The sequence below is a fragment of the Vidua macroura genome, chromosome 16 (assembly GCF_024509145.1).
Source record: "Vidua macroura isolate BioBank_ID:100142 chromosome 16, ASM2450914v1, whole genome shotgun sequence".
Taxonomy (NCBI): domain Eukaryota; kingdom Metazoa; phylum Chordata; class Aves; order Passeriformes; family Viduidae; genus Vidua; species Vidua macroura.
This window is the reverse complement of record NC_071586.1, coordinates 8,920,659-8,941,090: the sequence shown is the minus strand read 5'-3', so window position 1 is coordinate 8,941,090 and position 20,432 is coordinate 8,920,659. Positions and strand designations below refer to the sequence as shown.

The 20,432-nt window shown below is 38.0% G+C and overlaps 1 protein-coding gene across 3 annotated transcripts in view; it reads right to left on the bottom strand.

Moving 5' to 3' along the window:
* The window catches only part of VPS35L (VPS35 endosomal protein sorting factor like), a 46,555-nt gene that overhangs the window by 1,682 nt on the left and 24,441 nt on the right, over nucleotides 1-20,432 (bottom strand). For all 3 annotated transcript variants that reach the window (XM_053991625.1, XM_053991623.1, XM_053991624.1), the window contains 7 exons: nucleotides 19,960-20,023; nucleotides 17,808-17,906; nucleotides 16,941-17,018; nucleotides 15,703-15,817; nucleotides 5,768-5,907; nucleotides 3,965-4,130; nucleotides 2,081-2,199 (listed from right to left, as the gene is read on the bottom strand). In XM_053991625.1, coding sequence (XP_053847600.1) covers nucleotides 2,081-2,199; nucleotides 3,965-4,130; nucleotides 5,768-5,907; nucleotides 15,703-15,817; nucleotides 16,941-17,018; nucleotides 17,808-17,906; nucleotides 19,960-20,023 — 781 coding nt within the window. The remainder of the gene's footprint in view (nucleotides 1-2,080; nucleotides 2,200-3,964; nucleotides 4,131-5,767; nucleotides 5,908-15,702; nucleotides 15,818-16,940; nucleotides 17,019-17,807; nucleotides 17,907-19,959; nucleotides 20,024-20,432) is intronic.

The window sequence follows — 20,432 nt, the reverse complement described above, 5'->3', positions numbered from 1 at the left end:
GCAGGTCTGACACATTTACAACTCCAGACTCCCTACAACTGCATAGAAATCACCCTCCCACCAACCAACCTTGCACTTAGAGCACCCTAGCTGTAAATTTGTAGAGATCACTGTCATCAATCTAAATTAATGCAACTTCAGGCATTTTTCCCCCCCAGTCTATTCTACTTTTATTTATTTATTTCACCAAAGATGTTTTTTCCCTGCTATTCTCTCACTGAAACTCTGGTGATACAAACATATTTGCACCATATTTGTAGCTACTTCCCCTAAAATTGCTGAGGAGGGAACTTAAGGAGCATAAGAGCAGCTTTCCCCCCACACAAAGCAGAGAGGATTCACTGCTACATGTTCTCTTGACCAGAAACAGCTTGAACTTTACAGAACTGTCCAGAACTAAAAATTTCCATTCCAGCACTGTCACATAAATGAAGCATTCTCTAATACTGTGAAAAGACCACACTGTGTTAACAATAAGATGCATTGTTCTCTTCCAAGTTGCCATTTTGGTGAAAGGATTTTATTGTGAGAAAATAATTTATTTTCCTTCATAGCTTTTAAAGGAAATGAACCAATAAAAACACAAAATCATTAGAGCCTTGTTCATTTAAATGAACAGCCAAGAAGATGAATAATAAAAGGTCACCAACACTGAAGCAATCCAAATACCAGTGATTTTATGACCAGCTTTACTTTAGCACAATTAGAGATCTCTGACAATATTCTCATCACTTCTATTTCCTCAGCAACAACAGCTTCCTCAAACAACTATTCATTCTTACAAAGCAATTTTCATCTAAATCTCTCAATGACTTTCACTCAACAAAACAAAACAAATGGTCCCTCTTTGCAAATAAGGATGGCCAGAGGAGCAAATCCAAGGCTGCAGAGGCAAAGGCAGGCCAAGCACCTGTATCTGTGCTGCTCAGCCTTAAATCCAGTTTTCTATGCAACAACAGCCTCAGTGAACTAACACAGGATCTCCCCACTCAAAGTGTGCTTGAAAGGAGAAAACAAACAAAAAAAGGCCTTTCAGAAACCATAGATTTCAAGCCCTACAAACATTCCTACCCACAAATTCCATACAGGAGTCAGATGCAAAAAAATCCCTAATATACAACCCACAGTCCTGAAAATTTTAAATTTTCTTCCAAGACCTGGAACACTGGACATTCTTAGCTGTGCTAGAATGGTTGTTTCTGCTGCTACTGTTCTGAAAAAGAACTACTGTTCCCTGAGGTGACGTGTACAATGATGTACAGGATTTGAGCAAAGGGTATTTTAATCTTCTATCTCTGCCGTTGCTCAAGGAAGGACAAACAGGATAGCAAAAGCAGAGAAAAGGCTAAACTTAGCCCAGTGTCCTCCCAATATGTATCACGTAACACATTCTGTATTGGCAAACACTCTGGGCTACTGTGCAAAGAGCCCATCTAAAAAATTCCATCCCATCAATCACACCCTGCCCTCCCATTCCAGGCCACGAGCCACAAGATTTCTATCAATAGAAGCCATCCAGTAAGGGCTGATTGGGAAGCTGTCCATTCTCAGAAACAGGTACATTAACAGAACAGTGAGTTCTCATTATTTCAGCAAACATCAGTCACCTGCCTTTCACATACAATCCATTAAGCTAGATTTGATCTCTCAGAGCCTCTGAATTCCAATCAAGAAATCCAATAAGCTGCCTAGAGTTTATTTTATATTGAACAAATATACTAAAGTCAGAGTAAAGACAAAACAACTATTTCCTCCCTCTGTACCTCTCTCCTGACATCATCTCAGTGCCTGGGATCTGAAACTTTTAAAATTATAGATGGCTTTCATTGTGTTTTCCCCAGTAATAAACTAACTGTGAATTCTCACTTTGCTCATTACAGAATTGGACATCATTAGGTGTCCACCACAAGCCTGCCTATGTGATGGTCTCACTTTCTAAACAAGTTAAAATACCCAATTTCCTTTTGTTATGAGGTTCCTGAAGCTTTTGAAAAGACCAAGTCCTGGTCAAAGGTGATCTGTTTCTTCAACTCCAAATTACTTTTGGTTTTGTATTGAATCAAGCTGAGTAAGAACATACCTCCTCCTTTCCCAGGGTTTTCAGGTGATCCAGGATCTGTGACACCACTGTTTCACTCAGTTTATTAATTTCAGCCAGGAACTTGGAGTCTCCACCATACAGAGTATCATTGGAATCAACTGCAGAGATGAATTCAAGCTCAGGCCTGGCTAAAGAGCTATACATTTATTTGCTATTGGAAACATCATATATTGATAGAAGACCACATTTGGAAGTCATAAAATGCCCCTCCTCCACGAAACACAAACAGAACTATGTTTTTTTGAGTGCCTACCACTTGGTTGCCTACTATGTCCTTTTGATTTTAAGAGCAAAACACTGAGAAGAATCTTTTAGCTTAAAGCCAGTCCTGTATTCCTGGATGCAGCCAGGCTCACAAATATAAGCAACATATCATGCCAATTTTCAGGTTTTCCACAGAGACAGACTCCCTGCTTCCATCACTTCAGAGGAGTGTGAACATCATCTACAATGACAGCAGCCATTGTAAAACACAATTTGTGTTTTATTTAGTGAAAATAACCAGATTTTCAAAAGAAACTGCATTTTTTTCCTTAAAAGAAACCCATGATTACCTCAAAGTGATGGATAGAAATTCAAAAAGTGCATTTTCAGTTTCAAAGACCTTAAAGGGTTCTTAGGAGGGAGAGAGCTCTTCAGGTTTTTACAGCTTATATAATTGTGATTTTAAACATGCCTTTTGCCCTAATTCATTTATGTTCTATTAAGAAGTAGGGTAAAGAAATGTTTAGGTTTAAATATATTCTAGGTAAATCAGAAAGCACAAAAGATGAAAGATAATCCCCTGTTTCCAAGTAAACTTCATTTTAAGAAGCTAAGGTACAAGGTCCACCTAGAAAAAAACCCATTGCTCTACTACAGGGGGAAAATTACTACTTTATATTTCCATGCTTCTCTCTATTAAAATCTAATTAATTTAGATTTCTCATCTTGGGATTATGCAGCTATTTTGGTCATATAGAAAATGGAGTGAAAGAAAAAGCTAAAGCACACTTTCTTACAGAATTTGAACAGCAGATTTACTACAGAGTAGCACTTCCACTGACAGCTATTTTCTGTGCTGCTAGCTGCAATTGGTATTTTGTCATGGGTGGTAAATCTGACAGACTGTTCACCAGAACTGCAGAACACATTCCAGCCTTCCCCTCTGTGAAAATCTGTGCAACTGAAAGAAAAAGTCAAACCATCTTGGCCTCTCTGACTCATTAATCTTCAGGGTGCTTGAAAGGATTTTTATTTATTACTCTGCCTTAATTTAGTAATCTATAATCAGAAGGCAAATATTCAAATTTTAGAGCATATATCAAAATATTCCAAAAATTATTACCGAAAAGGTGACAGCTATTTATCAACATGTAAAATCTTTAGAATTTTCTAGCTATTCTGAATATTTTTATAAGTTACTGCAATTTCCAGAACTCAAAGCCTGCCTTCAAAGCAGCAAATACATCATTTAAATAATGAAGACTAGGCTTTACATTCTGAAAACTGGAGTTGTTAATAAATGTGGATGAAACACCAACAATAAGTATAAATCAAGTTGGTGCTTTTAGACTTAAATAAAACCCTTCATATGCATAATCTTTACTTGAAAAGTTCACATTTATAAGCATTTGCACCAACACCACCAGAAGCAAACTAAATAACCCACTCTGCACAGATTCACTTTAAAGAACAGACTGCAGCTGTTCAGAAGCCAGCTCCTGGGATTATTCTAAGTTACAATACCTGGAACTGGATAGAAAAAGAATCCATTCTGTCAGACTCATTACCACTGGTCTTCATTAACTGGCTATGGTGATAAGACAACACTACAAATGTCCTGGTGGAACGCAAGGAGACAGAGCCCCCCTTAGGTATTACCTTTATCTACATGGTAGATAAATGCTTCTTGAGTCATTGCAGACAGCAGATGCAAAACATTAGTATAAATCCTGACTTTGTCATCGCTGTTATCCTCCCAGGTGTAATCCTGGATCACATTCAGTAATCCTCTCACAAGAAACAACACTCCTTGTTCTGGATGGTCCTACAGAGAAAACAAAAAGATAGGTCAAAACCAACACCACAACCCCAGAACAAAAACAGGATTATTTGCAATCATTCAGTGGTGTAGAGTCACAGTTTGAGCTCTATAAAAGCAGAATTACAATATAATTAAATCTGACAGCTACTTTTCTTAAGTGTGCTTCCTGCAAATCCGTTAACTTTTTTTTCCAGTTTCCATCTAAAATGCCCATTTGACCCATAATTAGAACCTGATCCAGGCAGACTCCACAGACAGACTTTGAAATGCTTTGTTTTGTAGTCATGGGGGAGCAGTACAAAATTAATTGTCAGCTTCTTAACAGCTAAGCCTCTAAAATTAAACACTGGGTAGATTTCGTTATTGAAATCATATCCGTAAGCTGTAGTGTATTACTCATATAATTATGAGTTTCAGAAGAACTCCTACACTGGGAAGTCAGTTACAGACAATAAACAATCTTTTCACATGAAATGAAAAGAAGGACTCTGCTTTACGTAAGCTGGGAGTTTTTACAAGCAGCTTTATACTGCACCGGGCTAATTCCAGCTGGCAGTTGGAGCAGTGGCACCAAGACACACAGGACAAATCACAGTCCACTGGGGACACTGCCTTTTGATCTTCTGTAAATAGGGAACAAAGTTAGGGAAGCTAATTTCTGAATGCTGGCATCTCATCTAGCTATTTTTCCTTACTGAATCTGAGAGGTTGTATCACTCCCTTCTTCCATCACCTGCTAATGATCCCAGTCACTCCACAGCCTTCCCTCACAGCCTGACTCCTGCACTCAGTGGAAGCAAGGACAGCCCAGGGGCAGCTTCCCCTTCCCTTCTAACAGCGCAGCACAGCCCCTCCACCTTTCTGGACAGGGGAGACCCCTGCCACTGCAGCAGGGGGAAGGCACAGCTCTGACAGCAAGGATTTGAACAGCACCACACTGTGCGCTGCTTCACCAAACAGGCGAAGGAAAAAGGAAGGAGAAAACCATAAGGGAGGTTTCAGTGAGGAGGAAAAACCCACTCTCTACAAGAACAAATGAATATACAGGTAATTTACAATTCCCCCTCATCTTTTAGATATAACTGAAAATACTGGAGAGAAAATTACATCTCTCTCTAAATTTGACAGTTAGTTAAAAACTGGGAAGGATGTAGAATGGTAGTTACTTTGTGAAATATTCATCAGAAGAGGAAGTTTATGCCAAAACACATCTTCTAATTATTGTTTTCACTCCAGTGATTAGGCAACCTGTACCAAAGTAACTGAAACTAATAGGAACTAGAGCTCTGTATTTTTTTCCCTCCTCATGTATTAGAGATTTTTGAATACTTAGCTAATAAACCAGTAAATGTTTACACAATTAAACAATGGTGAGATTTCACTCTACCCCAAATGCACTTCTTGTGAGCTGTTGCTGAGAGTGGCAATGCTGTATCTCCACCTCCACACAGTTCTTCTGCCTCCCCATCTTGCATTGGGGTGAGTGATTTTGCAGTCAGTGAGCAGAACAGTTCATCTTTTCACAGAAAACAAACCCCTGCATTTCCCATTCCAGAAGCCCAGTCTACTCTAAATTTTAAAACAGGAAAGTCAAAATAGTCTATACTAACCTGTGTGCTATTCATACACACTCAACTTACCGGAACAACTAATAATGTGGAAAAGAAATTACACAGGAATTCCAGGAGGAAGGCATCAGAAGGTCGCATCTTTCCATCTACACTGATCATTTTTGGCACTTCAGGAACAAGGCTCACTGCAGCTTTGAAAAAAGCATCAGCTACAAAATAAAAATAGAGTTGCTGTTATATCACTCCAGCTGTGATGGCAGCCATGCCTGTAACCCAATGGTTGCTTTGAATTTGTTTCAAACTTCAAAGAAATTACAGAAAATGAATGTGCTGAACTGCAAAGAAACCCAAGACTCAGCACTGGTCTGATTCTTGAGAAAACTGTTTATTTGAATGATGCTGTTTCTCCAAAAGAAATTCCCACACCACTCCAAACTTCTGAAAGTCTAATTCTTCTCCTTTGCATAACATGGAGACACCATCATTTCATATGTATTGCATATATAATAAGAAATTAGCACAGGATTCAAAATTGACTTATCAAAAAAATGCTTATGCCAGGAGAATGGGGAATCCAAAGTGTGGGGGAAAAGGTTCATGCTATCTTGTTCACCAATTCATTCACAAAAGGCTGTTAAGTCCCACAGAAGTACAAACAACTTCATATTTCTAATTATTCATAATCCCTAAAAGTAAAATATTAATATAGTACCAGAACCTGGGGTATTGCTGGTTACCTAGATAAAAGAATATTTTCCAAGAATCACAATACAGGAATTAGAGAAACCATCCACCATTACAGCCTTGGCAAAATAGCTATTAAGACGTTTTTCATAACTCTTTATTATGTCTCTAATCTTACAAAAACATAAATTCCAAACACTAGAACATCTATTCCTAAATTTAATATTCAGAAATTAAAAGCAACAGTATTTTCCCTCTTACACTAGAAGCCTGCCTATATATGCTGAGTTCACAAAAAAATTTCTGACAGCAACACTGTTTTGCACTTTCTTGGCAACATTTTTCAGAATACCCAAGTAGCCACATCCCACTCAAGTTGTTGAGCCATATACTTCAAAGCATCCTTCAGCATTAATACTGTATCTTTATTTTACAGGAACAGAGACCCAGGCCATGTAATCAGCTTTTATCAAAAGCAAAAGGAGAATTCTTGGTGAAAGCCAAGAGGTGTTACGTGGCTGGGATGGAGATACCACTGACAGGCAGGCATGGGCATTTCCAGGAGCACAGCTTGCTCTGGAAAAATTCATTTGAGACTCCAAGCAAATTTGCTAAATATAGTATCAACTGATATCTAATTTAAGCTTATGAGGAATACCAGAGAAACATGTGCTTTGGAAAAACTGTAGTTCTTCTCACTCTTGTTTTTTCAGCACAAGTGCTCAAGGACTTTTTAGTGCTTAGAACGCAGACCCCTTCCATCAAACACTGTCCTTCCTTTTATTCTGCACATTTGTTTTGGGGTGAAAGCATGTTTATTTCAAACTACTTATAAGTTTAGACAGCCAACCCAAAGGAAGGTAAGTAATCTTTCTCTGCTTTATTTGAGGAAGGAAGGCAGCAGCAGATGTTCATTCTAGCACAAGTAAATGAATCGCTGTCACCTCCACAGTTGTCTCAGCAGAAAAAAAAATAAAAGTGCATGTCTCACATCACCATACAATAAAAACATGTGACCAGACAAATGAAAAAATGTGCCTTAGAGAATAGTCTGCATACCGAAGTAGCCATGTCTGTGCAGGGAATGCTTCTGCCTTCTGAAGTTATTTCATAACAGGACGAGAATGACCTGTGCAGCAATCAGCATCCACAGTGAAAAAGAGCTGCAAAATACCTCACCCTAATTTACTGCCTGCTCTCACAATCCTTCACATTCTCCTCTAAACTTCTGCCACAGTGCAAACCCAAAATCTCTTCTCTTCAATTTGAAAACCTGAAATTTGATTCAATTTACTCTTCTTGCCTCCCGCCGTGCCTGTGAATGAGAGCTGCCTCCTGCTCTGGCTGAGCAGCTCCAGAGGCAGGAGCTCCCTGGATCCTCGGGCTGTGAGAGCAGTGCCCAGCTCCCTGCAGGTGCTGCCACCAACTCCCTGGGCTTCCATCTGTGTCCTCCCTGTCCCTGGCACTCACAGCTGCTGCTCCCGGGCTGTCTCCCCGTGGCTGCTGCCCCAAGGCCACAGGGCAAACCCCACACGCTGTCCCTGCCCCAGCACAATGGGGACACTGAGGCTCCTGCCCCACACTTCTAATCCTTGTTCCTTGCCATTTCCCCCTCTGCTTCCCCCACTCAATGCAGCGAGGCAAGCCAAAAAAGCAATACAGCACAAAACAGTTGTATTTCACTTTGGTACATCCAGAACTGGCAAAGACTGTTCATTTTGCAGTAAGTCCTGCCAATCTGTGCTAACCATGGAATGGTTTTATGCTGGAATACTAAAAGCACATTTATCCAAGATATATGTGCTTCATAGGAAGCAAAAAAAAAAAAAAAAAAAAAGGCATATCAATGCAAAGGTTTTTATTGCAGACTGCAGAAAATGACCTGTCCTCTAAACATTACCATCCTGGCAGAGAGGTGTCAGAGTATGCATTACATGCTCTGAGTTTGAAGAAAAGCCTCACTAAAAAGGTTGTCACAGACATGCTGCCTTTTCAAGTATGAAATGAGCATCAGTGTTTAATTCTGAATTACATTAATTATGAGGTCATGCAATGATGGTTTCTCTGTATGTTTAAAAGTCAATTTTTAAAACTATTTCTGTAGAGATGTTTTAAAACAAAACCATACATCACTTTTCCTGGCTACCAAAAGATATAAGGAACTACTTAAAAAGCACTAAAAACCACAACAATCTTATGTTCTTGATTAAAAAACCAAAAAGAAGATAAAAAAGGCTTCTTCTGATAAAGGATGCTGTTTTCTTATCTGCTTAAAGTACAACACTGCTTCTGAAGTGAACCACTGTTAAACTGGATAAGGGCAGAGCAGCCTGTGCATTACAGCAAATCACCATGATGGAGCCTTCCCCAACTGCTGTTAATATCTTGTGCAGTGCTCTGAACGTAACATACTTCATGCTTCACTACATTCATCCTTTCACAGCAGCTCCTTCATTCTGGTTGACCATAATCCTATAAATCTTTCCCCCAAGCACACATGCTGACCTTCAGGCTACAAAAACTAACAGTCTTGGATATCAAAGTCAGCACTTCCAGAATTAGCCTCCAACAGAATAAAAAACAAGTGAAATTGGTGTTGAATGTTCTGCTATTGACAATATTCACTATGACACATGTACACGTTTAATTATACCTACATACAACTATATGTACCTCCATATATTTCTATATATCAATCTCTCTAGATATAAAAATTCAGCTTGCATTGTATTTTCTGTATCTCTGATAGCTAATTAAACTGTACAAATTCAAGACTTCAGGCAGGCAAAAATAAGGAGGAACAAAGTGACATGGGAAAACAATTAAACTCCTTAAGGCCACCTTCAAAGAGCAAAAGGGAGCGAGTTTAACATACTTACCCAAAGTATTTTTAGTCACAGCTACAATTACACCAGGCTAAGTCCACCCAAAGGACAAAACCAAGGACCATGCACATCTTCTGCATTCCACACCACTTCCCTGTCTTACAACACTGTCAAACCTAATTTATTACTCTGAAGATTTTGCTTCCACATCCAACAGATGCTGGAAATTTAATGAAGCTTGTACTCCAGTGCAAAAAATTATTGGGAAGCAAGCGTGGGGGTTTGTTACTCTATTTTTTCTGTCAAATAAATTAATCCATTACTGTTTTGACAACCAAGCACTGTAAACATTTGAATCTTCTTCTCACATTGGTGAGGTCACTGTGAGAGTTTTGCCACATTGTTAAAATGTGGTTTTCCCTTGAACTACTGTTAATTGTTCTCAATCTTAAAGATCTCTACACATCACTTCCAATCCAGAAACAACCAAGAATTCTTTGAAGGAAAAAACATGAAATTTTTTTCACTGCTGCTTGGTGAGCTGGAATGTACTGTGTTAATTCATACTATGAATTAGCTGCAGATAAAAAGGTAATTACGTGGATGAAGCTTGGCAGAGCCAGTTTTAGGCGTAGCTTAATTAAAGATTGTTACAAGGCATTAGTACTTGGAGACAAGGGCCTACAGAGGCCTAAGTGGAAGATTCATACAGGGCCATCAGACAGTATCAGCAAGGACACTGGACACAAGAAATTTTATTCTTAAGGTGTAATCAGTAAATGCAATACACACCCCACCCCACTGCCTCCCCTCCCACCCAGAAAAAAAACAACCACAAATTACAGCCTGCCTCTAAATTCTACATAATCCCTAAAGACTTTGATGTACCCCATCAGCAGCAGTCTCTAAAGAAAGCTCCACCAGTAATGAAAATTTTGAAATAATAGATGGTGCAGTTAAATACTATTGTTCCTACTGTTATTATGAGGCAAAAAAAAAAAAAAAAAAAAAATCAAGTGAGCAGACATACAAAAAACATGATGTAAGTCTGGAAAATCTGTATGTTTTTTGCAGAGAGACATCATCCCTCAGATGTCTTCCAAATCATTCCTCTCTCAAGTCTTCCAAAGAATCAGTGAGATTGTGTTTAAAAGTAATTCCATTTATAAATACTTAAGATTAAAAAAAAAACCCTTTTAATATTTATCCTTATAGAAATGGCTCTTCAAACAACTAAGCTGAAAGAAGACAAGGAAAAAGGTTCCTCATGAGGGCACACAACTTAATAAAGGATGGGGTGGATGGGGGAAGGAGAGCGAAGAAAAAGTTTTCACAGTGGAGCAAAATAACTACTGCATTCCTTCAGGTTTTGCAGAGACATGTCCTGAGGATGAGCTGGGAGGTGACAACATTTGCAGACTGGTCTGGAACGTGACTGCAAAGCATCACAGATGGATCTCATGATTCTGAGCAATAAAGCAGCAGATGAACTCTAATATTAGTATGGCATGTGGGGAAAGAAACAGCCCTTGCTATAAGTATAGAAAGAGAAGCTCTAAATAGGCTATTTAGACTCATGGAAGATTTTGGAGTCATTAGAGATGGTTTCCTGAAAACTACATCCTAAACAGCTGTTAAAAGGCAAGGCAATTATAAGAATATCTAGGAGAGTAAAGGAAAACTGAGGTGTCATTGTATCATTCAGATTGCTGTTGGGCATTTATACCTGGAATAATTGGATCTAGTCCCAATCTTCCCATTTCCAAAAGCACAAAAAGATAAGAAAGGTGCTAGGGCATGGAACTGTTTCATTATTAGAAAAAGGAATACCGACAACAACTTCTTCAGGAACTTACAGACTGCATTATCTCATAGATAGCAAGAAGAAAATGAACCAGGAATGACTGAATTCTGCTCCAGCAGATCAGCTGCATGCTCTGAGCCACTCACCTAACATTTAACAAAAATGAATCCCTAAACATTCTACTTCCAAGCAGCAAGTCACTGTGGAACTCACTATGACATGAAATTACAAAGACCAAAAGTAAAAATTGATTAAAAATATTAAATTCCCAAGGACTGGTCCATCTATTTTATTAAATACCACTGTCTGGTCCATATACAAGCTTTGTTGAAGGATGTATTAAAGCACCTGCACCTGAAAGCCAAGAAGCATCATTCTACATTATTGTTTCCCTAGTAGATGCTACAAGACACTTTCAAAAACAGGTCATGGGCTAGACAGACTTGAAGAACTGACAAACTGCTATAAAGTACTAGTCTGAAAAGCTTACAGAGATGTCACCTCTCTCACATCATACAGAAAAGTGATTGGCTGGGATAAAGAGAGGAACAAGAAAAAGCTCATGGAATGGGAGAAGTCTCCAGCTGTGGAAGTCCCAGGTAACAGAAGAGGTCACAGTTCTGTCCAAATGAAGCAACACTTAGCATTGCTAGTAAGGAAAACAGTATGACATCATGCTTTTCCCAAAGCTCTTTTACTGCCTTCAAGGAAAGCAGTATTTAAAAAGATAACAGAGTCAGCATTCTCACCAGAGAAACATGAGCCAAGAAGTCCTAGTATCTGAAATGAGGAAAATACCTTCATGTTCCTATTTCTCTGTATTCATCATCTCAAATTCTCTCTATTTATATTCTTCAGATCTATAAAGATTTCAGGAGATTAAACAGAAATACTAAAAAGTGTTATCTAATGGTACTTAGAAAATACTCTAAACCATGATTAGACTATGATTTAAAATTACTTATTAAATATTCCATACCATAATTTCTCCAGAATGTGACTGAAGCATTTAGAGAATACTCATGGAAAAGTAACATTTTCTGCAGTAGAAATGAAATTATTTTCCAATCTACTAGGTGTAACTGTGTTTTAGCCACATCTGGAAAACAAAACAAATACCTAGAAGGGCATTAAGCACTGTATGCTTCAGAATTAAAATCTGCATTTTCTAAGAAAAAGGTCTGCAGCAGTTGATCTGAGGGAGAGGCTCTCCATTTTTATGAAGTTTAATGTTTGACAATATCCCAGTGAAATCAGTCAGACAGAATCAGATGAATTACCTTATTCACTCAGCATGTTATTTCTCAAGTGAGGCAAAGATTTCACAGCCTTTAAAACAAAAATGCTGCTTAACACACATTACCAGAAAGTTATGTCATCTCTACCACCTGCTGAATGCTGTGACCAAACGTTAAAAACTCATGCTGTCTCTTTTTTTTTGACAGACAAAAGTAGCATTTCCACAGGGAGGAAAAGTATGCAATGAAAATCATACCTATATCTCAGAAGTCCAAAGGAGTGACACAATGGAGCATGCATTTAATCTCAATTTAGTCCAAGCACCCCCATGACAGAAAGCATGACCAATGAGAATTTATTATTCTCTGTTGGCAGCATGCAGTGCTCAGTGGCTCAGTTAAGAAAAATGAAAAGCTCATCTCTGTAAAATCTAGCATCCTCCTTTCAAAGGTGGGCTCTTAATAGGCTCTCCAGAGGTACAAACTATGCATCCAGGGCAAATTCACCTAAAACACTTTAAACATAATTACAGATTCATTTCATTTAAAGCACGTCTTGGGATCTGGAGATGAAAGAGACAACAGTCATTTTTAATATATTCTGAACATTCCCAGACATCCATCCATCAGTGTATTAATGCTGGAGTTTCATGAGCCTATAAATTCACAGTTCTGACCAACTTCATTGTCTTAAAGAAAATCTATTCCATGAAAAATTACAATTTTCTAATATTGAAGTATTTGGATGAGTTCAAACACTTGATTTGATTTAACAGTGTGGGGAATCCAAGTAAGCAAGGCTGGGACAGAGGAAATGGGAGCAGCGAGACACAAGGACTGATGGTTACTACTGCTGCCCCTTGAAACTGGGAATGAGGCAAAACCCAAACTTTTCCAGCTATAAGCAGACTAGCTGTGGCTCTCCAATTGCTGGTAGTTTAGAATGCAATCCTCAGATTCATAAATCCATTTATTGTTATGACCTGCACATCCTTCTTGTTCAAGATAGATACATTGGCAATTTTTAGAAATCTTCCTATTGCCAACAGAAGTTGTGGAACTCAAATCTGTTATGTGTTTAAGTGAAAAGTCAACTCACTGAAACAGCTGGACTTCCCACAGAAACTTAAGACTGAGAAAAATCCAAGACTTTACCTTGCTACAAACACCAGCTGGAATCTTCCAGGAGGAAGTGCATGCACGAAACTCATGCATGCACCACTGCTGACTGAGCTATCGGATCAGGTACATTACCTTTCAGCTTTATTTCTCTTCACAATTTTAAACCAATTAAGTAATTCAAATCAGCATGAAATAAAGGTTACAGACAAGGCACAGTTTCCCTTCCTGGCCTAATGCTGTCATTAATGGCACACTTAAATCTTCACTTCATGCTGCATTGGTTTTAGCAGATCAGTGTCTAATTGGCACCAGTTAACTGACTGGAATGAAATTTGCTGTTATGAATTAATCAGTACTTCTTACTTCTTACTCATTCAGTTGAGATACAGATTAAACTGTGGGAAAAGTAACTTTCAAGGACACATTATGTGACTTCAGTGCACCAACATATGGAAAGACAGTTCACAAAAAATGTCCCAAGACAGTGCCTGTTTAACACATGCTGAATTACTCATGCAAGTGACATGTCTCTGAGTACAACTTATACCCAAAATACTTTTGCTAGGGGAGCAAAAAAGTGAATAACTATAAAACCTTGGCAAATGAAGCAAGTTACTGAACATCAGTTTTGCTCTTGCTTCATTTTAACAAAAACAGAGATGGATCAAATGCTCCTGTCTCTAGCTTGAGGGTCCAAAATTCAGGAGAGTGTGGTTAATCAACATGCATTTTAGAGACTGACTTCATAATACTTTGTATATATCTGCTACCTTGAAAGATTTCAGGGTGGGGATCCTGTAAATTGTTTTGTGAGTACACAGTATTCATGTGTCAAACAGCTGTGCACATTTGTAAACCCTCACACCGAAAAATCTGGACAATTTTTGGGGCCCAGGAGTCTCACCCAGAGAAGAACTGGATCACAAAAATAGTTGAAGAGCGGTTTATAAGTTAAAAGATATTAAATCACAGAGTGGGTCCCAACATGGCCAGGGAATAATTCTCGAAGACCAAATATTACAGAAAAACTGCTTTGGATTTGCTTCCAGTAAGAGAAACTCTGCAACACAGCAATAATAACAAAAATTGACATACAGGGGAAGGTAAGCTGGTCAATTAAATAAAACACCATAGAGAGAAAAGGTGAACCCATTTTAGGTAAACTCTGAAAGAAACTGCACAATGCTATTTCCACAACAACAGACTTTGCAGATCTTTTATTTGCACAACAAACTTGGACACAACAGTCAGCTTTACTCTAAATCCCTCTGCTTTGCTGTATGGGCAACATCAGATTCAAAACAAAGAAATGCAATAGTCACCATGCAATAAAAAGTCTTAATCAGCATCCTAAGTCAGCTTGTTTGTGCAGCTGGAACTTGCTGGTAAATGCAGAGCTTGGAAAACAAACTCTTGTGAAGAAGCACAGAGCTAACACAAAGAATTAACAGTCACAACAAAAGATGTTGCGAAGTAATCCAGTTTACTACTCTCACAGCTCCACTGGAAACATGTAAAGGAAAAGCATTTACTATTGGAGAGCAGACCTTTAAAGTCAGGATTAAAATTGCAAAACAAAGTAGAATGACATCACTTCAAAAAGGAAAAGAAAAATATTGCAAGTAGTTAAAAGTATATGAAGACTTGGAATAGATAACTGACTTCCATTTGTATCATGAACGAGATCATATTAAATGGTGATACAGACCTAATGCTCATTCTGATGCCAGAATAGCTCCCATTCTTCTCCCCAAATCACTTTTTGTCAGAATCTACTATCAATAATTCAGATCCAAAAAAAGAAAAAATATTTTTCAGTCTTCATATGATCTGATGTCACTCTGATATAGTGACACATTTTCCTGGCTAAGCATTTATCATGCAGGTGCTTTGAGAGCAAGTTTCTGCTGTCACTGACCTAACCTGGAATTCTTTTCCAGCTCATTGGTGAATTTTGTCAGGCTGTGAACTACTACACAGATGGTTTATTTCTTTTTTCAGTTATAATAAAGCACATTATTTGTGATTAGAGTGCTTGCATAATTATGCAGGAGAAAAGCTTTCCATGCTTTCCATAATTCCTAAGTAATTTAGGACAACCTACCTCATGGCCAGGACTATGTCAACTACAGTCAGCTCTCCTGGCTGTTGAGATCACATTGAGGAGCTGCTTTAACATGACAAGATTTTGCTGTAACACTGTTTGAAACAGAGCTGTATTTTAATTGCATCATAAATATACATATGACTTACCATATCAACCAAGTTATTATTCAGTTAGAAGTATTTCTGAAATAAGAGAACCTTTAAGTAGACAAATTCATGCCTTACCTTGTGAAAGGCACTGATTTGCCAGGGCAACCTGTCCAGAGTGTAGATACAGATTAAGACGTGTGAAGACACTGCTCAGAGATGGAATTGTAATGAAGCAGAAGGCAACACAAGCCTAAAGTAAATTTTAAAAAATTGAATAAAATTCCCATCTCAGAGTTATAACAATCTTTACTGATTTAATACACAATTAGGAATCAAAATCTGTAAAACAGTTTTGGAAAGGATTTTCAATACAAAGCAAATATTAAGTGAAGTCCAAAATCAGCAATTTAAAATTTTTAATGAGTATTTCAATAATTATAATTTTTTAAAATTGTTACTATTCCTAGATAAGCTCAAAACTGACTCTCTATTACTGTAGCTCAAAGAGTTCCTCTCTCCTCAGGTAACCAGCTTGCAGCTCAAGACCAAAAGCTAACTAGAAAAGGAGATTAGTGTCCCCAGGGGGAAGCCATCTGCCAAAGTGGTCAGAGGAGGTGCCCTGGGTTACAGGGAGGAAGCAGATGCAGCCCAGGTGCACAGCCCAAAGCCCTGGCCAGAGCAAGGAGGCCCCAGGCAGGGAGAAGCTGCCCAGTGCCAGCCCAGCCCAGGACAGCACACAGGTGCCAGGAACTGGAGTGCCCTGCACACACAAACAGCTTCCCACATGCAGATGGACACACCTTGGTTGCCACATTTCAGGTTAGAAGGGAACACAAGCACCCTGGATATCCTGTGATGGCATGTGCACAGTTAAAGCACATTTGACCATCTCTGTACAGACTCAGAGGCACTAAAGCTGAAAGGAGCGCCTTATTTGAAATTCAAATCCTGATTTCAGCATATCAGCACTGATATTATGAGACAGAAGTTTGAATATATTTTATACCCCATCTCCCATTCTCTCTGTGACCGAGTTACATAAAAATTTGGTATTTTATTTCAAATATAATTTGAAAAGCTGAGCTTTCCAGAATTCATCCAAACACCTCTCTGGTGAACTTTCCTTTGGAGAGGGAGTCAATCTTGCTGCTCTTTTTCAACACAAAGCTGCTATTAGATAGTTTGGGTCTTTTTTCCTTAAACAGCAACATTTGGCTTTAGAGAGGAAAGAATGCTCTTAACAAGAGAAAATGGGACTACAAACAGTGTTAAAAATACTAACATACTGGTTTTGCAAAAATTATAAACTTAGGTGGCAGCAGGCAGTACTATCTGCAAAGAAAGCAGGCTCAGAGTTTATTAGCCAGACCTACCCTGACAAATGCAGCAGTCTTTCTGGAATGATTTCCTTTCATCACCCTTCTGGTTTCCATTGCTAGTTGGTTCACAGACTACACACACAAAACAAAATCAAACCATTAAGAAAAATGCACAGCCTCAGTGGCAAATAACAACCTGCATGGTTTACTGCATGCATTTAGAGAATAGCCAGTGTCCAAGGAGCCCTGATACAATGTGTCCCCACTGTACTATTTACTTTTTACTGGGAGAATTTTTGTGACTGTTCCTTAAAGCAAATATGACTCAATTTGTGAAAGTAGACTTGTTTTATTCAAGCCTTTAGCTTATCATTTCCTTCCCAGCTATAGTGCTGTCGCCTCCTTGCTAGCAGAACAACCATGATTTCTAGCTAACACAGATTAAAAAACCATAAACCAAAATAACAGAAGGATTTAAGGGAAGATACAATGTTGCAAAGGAATCAGATGCAGCCAAAGCACACCTGTGACTCAATACAGAGAAGAGATTAACCTTCCCAAGCACAGCAGGACTGCCTGGATCTGCAGCCAGACACAGTCTAATCTTTCCTAGATGGAGGATTACAGAAGAGGCAACCCAAATTCTGAATGCACAAAAGTGCCATTTATTTTATTATACATGAAATCTCTTGCAAGACAGCCCGTTTTCTTCGCTGCAATGATACCATGCATGCCTGTCAAGCAAGAACTTCAGAGTGTTTCAGGGGATAAAACCAGAGATGAGATCAAAGTTCACTTTATAAACACCTGATTAAAATACTTCAGACTTATTTTGCAATAGACCAATAATCTGAGCAGGGAATGGGAGAAATGCAAATATATCCCCATTTACTAAGGAAATGTAGACAAATTGTGGCTTACATGAATCAGCTGGACTAGAACAGGCTCCAGATTGCAGAACATTGACCTGGCTTCGACATAGAAACTCAGCTGTTGTTCAAAGTCACGGCCAAATGAAACCTGTAAGAGAAGAAAGGCCCCTAGACTTTACCACTGTAGGCCTTAAATATCTGTAAAACTGCATGCAGATAAACCACAGATATTCAAAAGTCAAAATCCCCATATATTGCTAAGGAGAAAACCCAGCAGTAGCAACAAATAGCAGTCAAAGAATGTCTGCTCTTTTAACTGTCTGCAATACTTGAGCTTCAGGGAAACATGAAAGTTTTACTGTTTTGGTTTTTTGGGGTGTTTTTTTGTTTGTTTGTTTGTTTTTTTGTTTTTTTTTTGTCTATACTCCACCTGATGGTCTACTTTACAGATCAAGTATTTTTCAAGAAAATAAAATTTAAATCCTGTTTGTGAAGTGTTTTCAAAACTAGCACAACTCTTGATTCTTTATGGGAGAGACAAAGGCTTGGTTTTGATCATACTTAGAAAGCAAGACAAAAAAACCCAGAATAATAGAAATAGATCTGTGAATCTGTATTCAGATTCCTCTAATTTCTAGTTGATAAAGGGCCTGCAACAGAAAACAGCATTTTTCCTAATTAGATAAACCAGTATAAAAAGCTGGTTTTCCTCAAGTTCAGTTAATTAATACCTGCTTATATAGCATGGCAAAAGCCTGTAACCTTGCATTCTGGCAGAAAAGAAGTCAAAAAACAACCTTTGTGTGAGAACCCTCTTTCAACCCTGTAGATTTAAAAAAACCCCAGTGCTGTCAGCTGGAGTGTCTCAGCTGTCAATTAAAAGCAGAGCATGAGGAACAGTCTCCAGGCAGTTTATGTATTCTATTGCAATTTTTTTCCTAATAGAAGTAAAGGTTGCATTATTTATCATTTCTCGAGTCACATGCAAAAGAATTTTTTACAAAATTAGAATAAAATTTACATTTAATCCATACAGTGAAAGATCAAAGAAATTGCACCAGAAAACAAAGGACTGCTTCTCACATTACAGACAACTGTCTTTGCTTTTCCTCTATTTGTACAACTGCTGATTCTTGAGTCCCAGTCTCAAGAAAACATACCCAAAAATATAAATTTTTCCACAAAAAAGACTGACTGTAAGGATGACTGTAACAATTGCTTTTCCCTCCACATCTTAATGTGTGCTGTGCTGGTTTAAATGCATAAATAGTCATTCTGCTGCTATGGGATTTTTTTCCCCCAAACCAGGACTATCAAGACACATCAAATTTTGTTCAGTGCAAGAAATCCTGCTAAAGGAAATTATACTATATTATACTGCATGTAAAGCTTAATAAAGCAAGACTATATTAAAACATTAATTAGCAAATTATTATAGTTGAAGAAAAAGCAACCATCTAGAGTAAATCCATAGAACTGCAACAAAGAACAAAAAGGACAAGTAGACACAGAGCCTGTCAGCTCTGTGTGAAAGAAAAAACAGGCATTGAGAGTACGTGGTTAGAGAATACAAAAAGCTTGAGAAAGTCTCCCTGAAACACCCTAACATCTCAAAACCAACAGAGACCAACAAAGGATTTATTGGAATAAGAGTGAGGGATGGGTTAAAGACTAATTTCAAGACAAAACACCTGGGGTTCTCCTGGGACTACTAATTTAATGATACAAATTATCTTATTTATAAATTGAGATAAACAGAGATAGAATAATAAAAAGCTACACTTATTTTGTATTTTTGAAAGCTGATATTGGTTCCATTTAGAGCTAAGTAGTGGAACTTCCTCCACATAAACAAATGACCTCTCTGATGCTTCAGTTGCTGTTTAACTTTTAAATACGTGCTCTGTTTTACAGGAGATTTACAAAACTAGCAGAAAATATGATTAAATAAACAACATGTGTACTTAAAACTTACATCTTGCACCGAATCAGCTTCAGCACTGTGTGACATTTCTTTGAACACAGGCACACTTATTTCACTGAAATGCACTGCCTGTGGTTTTCAGTGGTTTTTAAGTCTCTGACTTAAGCAAGTCACAGACTGGGCTCTGATTCAGCCACAGGCACCTGTTCCTCAAGGGCATCTCACAAAAATCTGAGCTCTAAAGTGCACCCAACACTTGCACACGATTGTCACTCACCATTTTTATGAATCCATTTATCAGAGCTGCTAACATTCTTTTCTCATCCTCAAGTGTTAGTGCACTAGAAAAAAAATTATTTGGTAAATTTTAGAATATTTTTTATCAGACTTATCTATACAGGCTCAAATCACACATAATATTTTATATTTTTTTCTGTATAAAACAAATTTTTATATGAATATCACCAAGTCAGCCATGAACCAAACTATATTACAGATTTTTAAAAAAATAAAAAAAAAAAGTAAAAATTGCTGGGTGCCTTTAGATTCTCTAAAAAACTCAGACATTGGCACGAGGAGAAGGAAGCTACAGTAAAGTTTTTTATTGTAGCAAACAAATGGCTTCAGTTGTGTGCTGCAACATGAGAACTTGAGTAAGAATTATGTCTAAAAACCTAAAGAAATTAGTAAGTCTATTCTTAGAAGAAAGTTATCCTATTTAAGGAATAAAGCTTTTGAAATACCCTTTAA